The 12,006-nt window shown below is 35.9% G+C and overlaps 1 protein-coding gene across 1 annotated transcript in view; it reads left to right on the top strand.

Annotated features, from left to right (window-relative positions):
• The first annotated feature begins 1,122 nt into the window (after positions 1 to 1,122).
• LOC138748173 (mucin-2-like) overlaps positions 1,123 to 12,006 on the top strand; it is a 77,814-nt gene continuing 66,930 nt past the window's right edge. The window contains exons 1-6 of the mRNA XM_069907947.1: positions 1,123 to 1,189; positions 3,307 to 3,342; positions 3,880 to 3,948; positions 4,048 to 4,276; positions 9,785 to 9,902; positions 10,981 to 11,071. Coding sequence (XP_069764048.1) covers positions 1,141 to 1,189; positions 3,307 to 3,342; positions 3,880 to 3,948; positions 4,048 to 4,276; positions 9,785 to 9,902; positions 10,981 to 11,071 — 592 coding nt within the window. The 5' untranslated portion in view covers positions 1,123 to 1,140. The remainder of the gene's footprint in view (positions 1,190 to 3,306; positions 3,343 to 3,879; positions 3,949 to 4,047; positions 4,277 to 9,784; positions 9,903 to 10,980; positions 11,072 to 12,006) is intronic.

Raw genomic sequence — 12,006 nt, 5'->3', positions numbered from 1 at the left:
CATCCCTAACATCGAACTACTCGAGAGGGCAGAGGCTGACAGCATCGAATCCACGCTGCTGAAGATCCAACTGCGCTGGGTAGGTCACGTCTCCAGAATGGAGGACCATCGCCTTCCCAAGATCATGTTATATGGCGAGCTCTCCACTGGCCACCGTGACAGAGGTGCACCAAAGAAGAGGAACAAGGACTGCCTAAAGAAATCTCTTGGTGCCTGCCACATTGACCACCGACAGTGGGCTGATATCGCCTCAAACCGTGCATCTTGGTGCCTCACAGTTCGGTGGACAGCAACCTCCTTTGAAGAAGACCGCAGAGCCCACCTCACTGACAAAAGACAAAGGAGGGAAAACCCAACACCCAACCCCAACCCACCAATTTTCCCTTGCAACCGCTGCCTGCCTGTCCCTCATCGGACTTGTCAGTCACCAACGAGCCTGCAGCTGACGTGGACATTACCCCTCCATAAATCTTCGTCCACGAAGCCAAGCCAAAGAGAAGAGAAGAGAAGAAAGATTGGCTCACCCAGCTTATTGAGTAATGTCAAAGACAATACAGAATTATCAGGAGGGTACAGTAAACATTAACATAAATTGTCACTTTAGGTTCTATGAATGTATTGTAGGTCGCAAGAAGCTTTAATCAGAACACTAGTTTTCCATTTTCAGTCAATAAATAAACAAATGATTATGCTAATTTTAGCCATTTAGGAATGAAATATGATTTTTAGCTAGTTTATGGATGCTTCAATATTCGATATAATGAACGATACCCATAAAATAGAGAAAGATAATCTCTTCAATATTGCATCCAAAGAATTAGAGCCTGAATATAAAATTTTCAGGATGATTGCTTGTAGAACATCTTTGATGCAAAAGTGCAAGGACCAATTGTGAATATACTAAAGTCCAGAAGCTGTAATCGTATGTAACCTCATTTATTTAATTTAATTTACAATATTTTAGTTCAGGAAACAAGACAGACATATATTTTACATATAGTATTAAAAATTGTATTGATCCTGGGTTGCCTGGGATTTCATTACAGAAAAGCAATAGTTTGAGTTTTCATTTCCTCATTCCATTTGATCTTAAGTATAAAAACCATTCAAAGGTAGGTATGTTCACCAGCAGTAGTCACAATGAAACACACAGGATTAGTTGTGATCTGGATTCTTATCCTCTTTGAAGGTAAAACTTTCTAAGTACTATTTTAGCAGGGATGCATGCTTTATTTTGATCAAAAATATACATTTTGAAACAAATTAATTAAATCATAATGTGTTAGCATTCATAGCAATGACTAATTATTCATTTAATATTCCAAGTTACTTTAGGATTGTATGTATCTCCATATTGTGCATAAACAGTAATCGACAGCAAACAACACTCTAATCAGTAAATAAAAGTTCATACTTTTTTTTCTAGTTTAATACCTCACTACTCCCTCAATACTGACACCAATTTCAGGCAACAGAAATCAATTATGGGAGCCTTGTACCTTTATAGACGTGACTGACATGTAGTTTTTTCATGACCATTAAACCTTTCAAATTAATTTCTATTAGTTATTCAGGATTTAATGGTTTTCTTCTGTTTCCTCTCACCTTGAGCACCTACTTCCCACTTAGTCTTGGCATTGTAAATATGTCATTTGCAAAATAAAGAAATTAGCCTGATTAGAGTGGGGGTGTTTTCTTTAACTCACTTGTTTAGTTCCACTTTCTACAATAGTTTTTAAAAGAGTAGAAATCATTTAGCTTTTACACTGTTTCTGAGATAAATGCAAGATATTCCACACAAGTTCAAACTTTAATATGGTTCAGGTAGAATTCTAAAAATACTGAAGTAGAGAAACCACAGTAATGAAATATTTGACACTGTCCAGAGGAAATAAGCTTCTTTACTTACTTATTTTATAAAGCTGATTATACATGTATAAATAGAGAAAGTCATGTGTCTTGTACAATATTGTCATAAAGTAAAATGTGCTAGCTCAGATTCCCCTGCAGAAAACCTGATCACACTGACCCTTCTATTGGGTTTATGGCAAATCCTGAAATCTCTCTTTTTTTCCCAATCCTTCATTTACTTCCATCTCTATTCTGCAAAGTATTGGGAGGAAAGAATGCAAACATAATGCAAGAAATATCATGGAATAACTTCAAAAATAGCCTTGCTGGTTTCTTGGCTTCCTGCTGGAAGATTGGTTGCTGTCATATATCTCAGGCCTCTCAATATGTCCAAGATGTTTATGTTTAAAGTTTGAGCGTGGTATCATTGAGTAGCCTTTTAAAGAAATAACTTCAAAGAACTGCATTTTGAGACTTCAGAATATGAGGATGCCTTCTGACTCCCTGTCCTTACTGCTTTTACTCCTTATTCCTCTGAGTCCTTCTCTATTTTATCATTTGTCACTGAGCTCCCATTCAGCAAATCATGTTTTTTTTAAATTTTCTGCTTGTGACATAATGATCTAGAACAGCGACTTTCAAACTGCCCCCCTAAACTTACAGACTACCTTAAGCAATCCTGATGCCATAAGTTGGTATGTGAGTGGAAAGAAAAAGTTTGAAAATCACCATTTTAATCATTCAGGGTGATTGCTTGTAGAACGTCTTTGATGCAAAAGTGCAAAGACCAATCGTGAATATTGACTTGTTCTGTGCATGGTTTCATAACTCCAAAGGAAATGGGCCAATGACAATTTTTCTCAAGCAAAATATTTCAGTAACAATTGGGTCTAGAGCAGTGGTTCTCAACCTTCCCTTCCCACTCGCATACCACCTTAAGCAATCCCTTATGGTATAGGGAATGCTCAGGTGGAAAGGGAGTTTAGGAGGGCAGTTTGAAAACCACTGATCTGGAATTTACAGTATTGGTGAACAAACACCATCTTCTTATTTTATTTCTGTGAGGTTTCATAGTGGAAGTAATTGTATGTAGGAGATGGAAGCAGTGCACAATCCTTCACAGGGCTTTGAAAAGGAAATGCGAAGATATAAATGGAATTCTATGTCAAATTAGACAGAGAAAGGAAATGATAAATTGGACTAAATCAAAGAACAAGTCAAACAACTATTGGAAAACCAGCAGCATATCTTAGATACCAGCTCTCAGATTTAACTGTATATCAGATCTCATCTGAATTTGACGTGAGATTGATCCCAAATAAGTGCTTTTCTGTTATTTTCAGTAAATTTTGACCTACAATGTTTACTTTGTTGGATTAATTGTTCTAAGCATTCAAATAGTTTGCAGAGAAAAAAAAGTGATATTTTCCTTATTTGTTTTTTTTTCCATCGCAGGTTACGACTCATCCGACTATATTTTGTCCAATTATAGTAAGTTAACATCAGCAACAAAATCATTTTTGTGGAAGACACTCAAACTCAATATTTTAGATGAAAATGTACTTGTGAAATTCCAGTTTGTAACTGAGATTCTGATGTACATATATACAAATTTTAGATACGTTCACAGGACGGCATGGTTAACATCACATGGTGCTGTTAAAGTGATCATAACTGGGGTTCGAATCCCATGCTGTCTGTAAAGAGTTTGTACATTCTCCCCATGTCTGCGTGGGTGTCCTCCGGGTGCTCAGATTTCCTCCTACCTTTCAAAACGTAGGTCACTTGGATGTAATTGGGCGGCATGGGCTCGAGCGCTGAAGGAGCCTATTACCGTGCTGTATGTCCAAATTTAAAATAAACATTTTAAAAAACGGAAACTTCAATTGTACAGAAAAGATAAATGCACTATTTTTGACCATTTAGACTGATCACTTGTTTTTCAATACAATTAATAATTTTTACAAAGCATGACATAAGTACATATTTAAAAATAACTCATTGCTCTCATTGTTTATTCCATAATAGAGGAGGATGTCCTTACCCAATACTTCAGCACATCAAATGGCAATTTCTCAAAATCAAATGAGAACTATGGTAAGTACATTGTGTTCACTGCATTTGATCAGCTAACTACATTGAGATTGCTTGTAACATCTTGCTTTTATAACAGATGGAATTGTTTTTTTCTACCAGTTACCTGCAAAACATGGGGATCAGGATCAGTCAAGACATTTAACAATGAAGCTTTCTATTTCAAATCAAACTGTGAATTAATCATGAGCAGGTTGTGCAAATCTGATCTTGATTGGTATGAGGTGACAATCCGCCGAGGATTAACTGGATACCTGGAAGAGATATTAATTCAAATTGATGTCACTCCGATTTTTGTGAAGAATGGGGTAATTAAGGTTAAAGATGAAAAGTAAGTTAAATTCTGCAAGATTTGCTTTTGAATGTGATTGTAAGACTTCCATATAACTTAACTGCATAGTCAATACCTTCAGATCCCAATCTGCAAGTTTTGAATGTTTTAAGTGTGCTAATTTTTTTAAAAAAACAACTGCTCCAATATATCATGATCTAGAGACATGATAGAAATACACAAAAAAAACTGGAAGATTATAGTAAAAATAGAATGTTTCAACCATGGCGTCTCCAGACTTTTGTGTTTCACTTTTGGAAAAATATAGTACTCTCTTTATCAATCAATATATACATTGAATGGCTTGAGAATTTTACAGGAAACAAATTTGCTAATAACAAATGTAACCTTCTGGTAACAACTTGATACTACCACAAAATATTGATCCCTGACTTTGTTTTCAACTTTGGAATATTAAGACTTGTTAATAATAAGATATAAAAGGATTAATGATTTGTTCATTTCATACAACTTCCTCTTAATCACTTAAAAAACCACAAGATGGCAGTGCAACACTACAAAAGTTAGAAGTGACGAGCATGTGATAATATTAAGTTCCTTTTGAATCCTCCAGGAACACAGTAGCTATGAAATATTATGCTGTTAAACAACTGCTCTAAGTCCATTGTTGTGTAATAACACGGCTGTTTAGCTGAATGCGATTTAAGTTTGTTGAATATAATATGGGTGGAACTGTGGCAGAGATTTAGTGCTGGTTCTTCACAGCTGGAGCGAAAAAGGTTCAATCATGACCTCCAGCATCTGAGCAGAATGTGCAAGATTCTGAAATTGCACACATTTTAAGTGGATGCTCCAGATTCCTTAAACATACTCAAAATCTGCTGGTTGATAGTAAGATAGTCACTAATTGACCCCCATGTGTGGGTGGGTAGCAGGAGAATCAAGGTGCAGTTGATGGACAATGAGAGTAAACATTTTTGCAAGGAAATAAGTGGGAACTTGGGATTGATGAGAACTGGCAGAAACTTGATGGGCTGTCATGAATATATGAAAAATAAAAGTTCTGATCTTACCTTCAGCCAGTGCAACATTGTGCTTCTTCAAAAAAATATTTTGGAAATAAGCTGATTTCAATCTCAATTAGCAGGAGGGAGAACTGGAACTCATTCCTGATCTATAGTTATATTAGAACATAGGAATGGAAGCAAGAGTAGGCTATAGGCCCATCGATCCTTCTCTGCCATTCAATAAGATCATGGCTAATCTGGCCACGGGCAACTCCAAATACCCACTTGTTCCCCATTACTCTAAATTGCCCTATTCTTCCAACACATTCAATATAACAGCCTCTACCAGTTCCTTAGACATTGAATGCCATTGATTCACTATTCTTTGGGAGAAGTAGTTCTTCCTTTACACTGCCTTAAATCTACTCCCTCAAATCTTGAGGCTTTGTCCCCCAGTTCTAGTCCAACGAACCAGTGGAAACAACTTCCCTGGTTCCCTTAATTATTCCTTTCATAATTTGTGTCTGTTTCCATAAGATCCTACTCATCCTTTTAAATTCTATTGAGCATTGTCCCAGACTACTCAATCTCTGCTCATGTGCTAACTCCTTCAATTCCAGAATCAACCTACAGAACCTCCACTACACCACCTCCAAAGCCAGTAAGATCACATTATTCCAGGTTCAATCTCACCAGCGCCCTATACAGGTGAAATAGAACTTCTTTGTTCTTAAACTCATTCCCTTTAACAATAATTTGTCTTCTTGATTACCTCCAAACAAACTTTTTACAATTCATGCACAAGCATTCCCAGGTCTCTGTGTACAACAGCATGCTACAATTTTTCACAATTTAAATTACTATTAATCCACCATTTTTCCTTCCAAAATGTATAACCTCACATTTACTGAGGTTGCATTCCAAGTGCCAAAGCTTGCCTGTCTATAACATATGTTCATTTTGCTTTTCCACTCAATTTATCGTCATCAACAAACATAGGCTTCCTTCCTCCAATTTATTTATACATATGGTGTGATCAGCCCAGCACCAATCCCTGTGGCACCCCACTAACCATTGACTGTGAACCAAAGAAACACCCATTTATTCAAACTCTCTGCCTTTTATCTATGCAATAAATTACCCCCCAACTCCAAGCATCCTTATATACTGCAGAAGTCTTTTGAGTAGGCATCAGTCATCTTCTGGAAATCCAAGTATACAATATCCACCTGCACCGCTCTATCCACTCTGCTTGTTATATACTGCAATAAGTTTGTTAAACAGTTGTTCAAGTTCTTGGGTATTTCTACATGGCCCATTATAATTTCCCCTTTTCATCAACTCAGGGGGATCTCTGTTGACTTGAGTCACTCTTTTACACTTGATAGATTTATATAAACTTTTACAATCTTTTTATATTCTGTGCTAATTTATTTCCTAATCCATTTTTATTGCTTTATTGCAGTGATCCCTACTACATTTGCCCACTTTGAATGCATTGGCTTTTAACTTGATGCCATCCATGGTTGACTATCTACCCTTACTGTTATTTTTAAATGGGCTATACTTTTGTTGAACACTGTGAAAAATCTTCATGGAAGTCTTCAGCTGTTCCACCATATAGCCTGTGTTCCCATTCTAAGATAGTCAATGCCTCCCTTACCCCATTGTATTTTGCTTTGTTTGGTGTAATTCACTTGTTTTAGATCTTACTTTCTAACCTTCCATCTGTTTTAGAAAATTAACCATACTGTGATCACTCTTTCTGAGAGGATCCATAACTATAGGATCATTAATTTTACCTGCCTCATAAGCAAGATCAGATCTAAGATAGCATGTTCTCTTGTAGGTTTCATAACAGGTTGTTCAAAAAAATTATCACAACCTAAAACTATTCTGTGACCTCCTCATCAAGGCAGCCAGAACTTAGTTTGACTAATCAAAATTGCCCGTGACAATTGTTGTTCCATTCCTACGTGCGTCAGCTATAGGTTATTGCTGTGCCACCATAAGGTTATTATTTGATGGTCTTCAGACTATTTGCACCAGTGACTTTTTCCTCTTTTCTTTCTAATCTCTACCCAGGTAGATTAAATATTTTGTTCTTTAAGCCAAAATCGTCTCACTATTTCCCAGACCTCATCCTTAATTAAGTCCTACCCCACTTCCTTTAACTTCCTGCCTGTCCTTCCTGATACCCTGGATATTTAATTCCTAATCATCTGCACTCCAATCACATTTCTATAATGGCCACTGAATCATACCCATTTGTACTGATTAGCTCCATAAGCTCATTAACTTGCACAAGTCAGGTGAATCTGTACATTATGGGATGTCTAGCCATGCTTCCTCTCCACTGGGAGTGACCTATTTATAATTTTTGTCCTGAATAATAAATATATCAATCATGGGTAAAATCAGCAAAAACACCTTGAAATATAGGTTAATTGGGTGTAAATTAGGCCACATGGGCTCGTGGGCCGAAATGGCCCGTTTTAATTTTTTAAAAATAACTTCTGACCATTTGGTTGTTCAATAATTTTATTTTTTGGTTTGCATTTTGATTTCACTTTTTTTGGTTTTCTGAAGAGTCATGTCCATGTGATTTATTTAACTTCTTATTCAATGGAAGCCAGAGCTTGTATTTTCTTCTTTCCAGTTGTTTAGTTCAAAGAACTCTAACTCTATTTTAATTTTATGTGAAATTAAACAGATTTCTGACTAAGATAAACTTTAAAAGACAACTGCTACATTCTGTAATGCTTAGAAATCAGCACAGAAACCACCCTTCAAGTGCCTGTTCAGCATTAATTACATGTCTACATTAATTCCATTCTCCACTGTTTCAGTGCTTTGGCAATTCATCTTGCATTTAAATATTTCTTAAGTTTTAACAGAGTACCTGCTTCTGCCACTCTCTCCAGCAGCTTATTCCAGACTCCAGCCACCTCTAGATAAAAATAATCTTTCTCTGTTCCTCTCTGAAACATTTATTCCTTACCCTAAACGTATATCCCTTAGAGTTATGTCCCAAACACATTTCTACAGATACCATAATCTCTAGTTTTCTGTGCTTTAATCAAATTCATTTTCACATTCACTGATGCAATGACACATACATTACTGACCCTCAGTTGTTAGGTTTAATTACTACTGTAATTTAGACCAAAATTGATCACTTCACGTTTTGTGACGTTAATGCTCTACTTTTAATATTTTTCCCTATTTTATAGTTGTTAATAGTAGTTGTACAAATGGATTATAATCATACCATGGCTTGTTACCTTTTGGAAGGCTTCATACCGAAGATCCAGCAATACACAAAAGTGATGAGGAAAATCAACAGGTCATGCAGCATCTATAGTAGCCATTCTCAACCCTTATTTTGTCTATGGCTCCCTTTAGACTCCCTTTTCCCTGTGAAGCAGTCAAGTTTTGTTGGCTTCTTCTGTACTGCTTCCTACTGATGACATAAAAAATATTGAGAATATTTTATGATTTCAGTCCGGGGCCCCCCGAAATATGCTGTGGCCCCCAGGGGATGTACAGCCCGAGTTGAGAATGGCTATCTATAAGAGGTTTTTGTGCCTGAGCCCTTTTACTTCCTATGAATGCTTCGTGACCTGCTGAGTCTCTCCAGCATAGTTATATGTTGCACTTGACCTTAGCATCTGCAGATTTTCTTGTTCAACACTGAAAATTCATGTTTACTTGCGCTTACCTGGATGTTCTCAACCCTTGGGGCCATAATCCTGATCTGAAGTATCATTGATTGAAGGTATTTCACTTAAAATCAGTGGAAGTTAGCCATTCATATAAAATAAATCGTTGAATTTTAAATGCATTGTGAGTTTGTGACTGGTTAAACACTGGGGATATTGATTTGGGGGTGGGGAATTTGGGTGGTGGGCGGGTAGTCTAAACTTCAATCTTGGTAAATTCATTAATGAATCAGGGAACAGCTTACTGGCAGCTTGATGCTCTGTAGATTATCAACTTTTCAATATTCATGATGCCTTGGACTTCCTTGTGCAACTTTACATATGGCATTCAATTTTGTCATGGGGGGGCTGGTGTGCATTTAGGGACCCCAATTGAATGTGGTCACTACACTTAAGGATCAAGGTAAGTGCTGGTTTGCACTTGAGTTACATTTTAAGTTATTTTAATATTTTAATCATTTGTTAATAATCAAAGTAGTTTTAAATAATTTTTATATTTAATTTTAAATACTTATTATTCAAGTCATTGTAATAGTTTTAAATGGCTTTGACTATCAGAGATATATGAATGTTATTCGAAAGAATAACATCCAGCAAGCTGCAATTGCATTTTGCAAAGCTGGTAGGTTAGCTGAGACGATGTTGCCCATGAACTCAGTCATTCCTTAGTGCCTGACCTGAGATTTCAAGACTGAGGAAGAGTGGATCTTGAATCACTGATAGTCTGGCTCATTACATTGTCAAGGATTAAAAGAAGACCTTAAGATATGTTGCAGATGATTTTTTTAACATAATTTTCATTTCACCATTATTTATAGTATTAGTTTGCCATACGATGATAAGCTCATCAAAATTCATAATTATGGAGCCAACATCATATTTTCAAACAAGAAACATCACATTTCCTTGATCTGGAATCGTAAAGATGCATTAACGGTAAGATAATTTAAGTGTAATCTTTATTTTTGGCAAGTCTAATAAGTAATAACACTATAAATTATATTTTACCTTCTTTAATGGGATACAGCCAACCCCCTCCCTTACTGTGGGGTGCAGGGGATATGTTCCATATCATCATTTTCCATAACCCAAATCTGCTTCATTTGGGGATGCATCAAGAATAAAAATTGTAAAAGAATAAAAATTGTGATCATTTATTTAATTTCTTCACAAGAAATTTCATGAGAGTGAATTTATACAGTAGAGGTGTTTGTGGACATAGTGGAGACTTTGATAAGAAGGGAAACAGAGACCTAACATTTAAATATGGTTTTGAATTTTGGGTAGATCCGTGAGGGCAAATTTCTGGAGTGTTGAGGTTGCCTCTACACGTTTTCTTGAAAACACATTTCTCAAAAATGGTTCTGTCCAACCTGAGAAAAACTCCCATTTTATCAATGTTTTGGAAAGCTTTATTGTTCTAAATTGAATTTTATCAGAACAGATATTTCTTATATCTGTTGTCCAGAGGTTGTTCTAAATTCAATCCAATAAGAATATAATATTTCTTATATCTGTCATGTGGCACGGTTACTGTAGCAATTAGTACAACACTATTACAAAGCCAGTGACCAGATTCGAAACCCGTTCTGTCTCTAAGGAGATTGTACGTTCTCCCCAGTTCTATTGGATTTGCTGAATATGACATCACTTTCCTAAATATATGCTTACACTTCAAAATCCTTTTGATATTTTCTACTCTACCATTTCTTTCGTAAAAGATTCCTGCATTTTCCTTACTACAGTGAAATGTTTGAGATATATTTGAAACAATTTGTTGTCTCAATGCTGCCTATTCAATATTTTCTATTCTACAAATGGTTTAAGAAATTCAACAATAACTACTTCAATCTATTCACTTTAATCTCATGATTCATCTTGTCCAGGCATATGGTTATCCCAGTGTTTCACAGAGGCATCAGGATTTTACAATTCTTTTTGGTGATGTGTTTCTAAAGTTGCCCAGAGATACTTCTAATATACTTGCTATTGGGCATATGATTTTGTCTTTCAGCTAAAACTTCACCCTGAATACAGAGGAAATGTTTGTGGACTTTGTGGAGACTTTGATCAGGAGGAAAATAAAGTCTTGAAACTTAAAGATGGTAAGAATAAATGATCAGTTTATAAGTAATCATTCATTTTGTTAAAACCATTATCTTTTTTTTCAGTGAATTGCAGAAAATATAACTTTTCATAATAAATAGAAATGCCAGTAAAATCTTCATGTTGAATTTGGATTGAAATTAATTTATTTTTGGGGATAACTCTGTGATGCAAAATATTAACATTTTCTCATTCCACATGGAGGCCTCATGATGAGATGGGGTTAACTGAAAAAGGAAATAACCAGATAGAACTTGGGAGACTCAGTATTGGTGAGAATATTGATACCAAGAAATTGGATTGTAATGTGCTGGCTTTTTCAGTATTATGTAATCCAAACTTGATGTAATCTGGGTAGTAAATTGCATTAGAGACTATTATGGGTAAGATCACATCAAACTCAAAATTACATTGGGAACTCCCAGATTTACTTTACTACATTGATGTTTTCCCATTGTCATGTATATGTTATTAGTTGTTATGCCTTGAACATTTAGAATTTTTAGCACTTAATATGCAGCTTCTGGGTCCAAGAAATAACTTTTTCACAAAATGCAAAGAACATAACCTCTGAATTCAATATTTAGATACCATTTCAATGGCCTTTCGGCTCACAACAGAGCACTTCAAAAACCAGCTCCAAAATTCACTTGCCTCCAATATTTACACTGTTATCAATATTTTGAAAATCAATCCTCTGTCAAAGTTATTTCATGGCTAGACATCCCATAATGTACAGATTCACCTGACTTGTGCAAGTTAATGAGCTTATGGAGCTGATCAGTACAAATGGGTATGATTCAGTGGCCATTATAGAAATGTGGTTGGAGTGCAGATGACTAAGAATTAAATATCCAGGGTATCAGGTAATTTGGAAGGACAGGCAGGAAGTTAAAGGAAGTGGGGTAGGACTTAATTAATCTCCACAACCCAC

The sequence above is a fragment of the Narcine bancroftii genome, chromosome 13 (assembly GCF_036971445.1).
Source record: "Narcine bancroftii isolate sNarBan1 chromosome 13, sNarBan1.hap1, whole genome shotgun sequence".
NCBI lineage: Eukaryota > Metazoa > Chordata > Chondrichthyes > Torpediniformes > Narcinidae > Narcine > Narcine bancroftii.
This window is presented reverse-complemented; position numbering and strand designations above follow the sequence as displayed.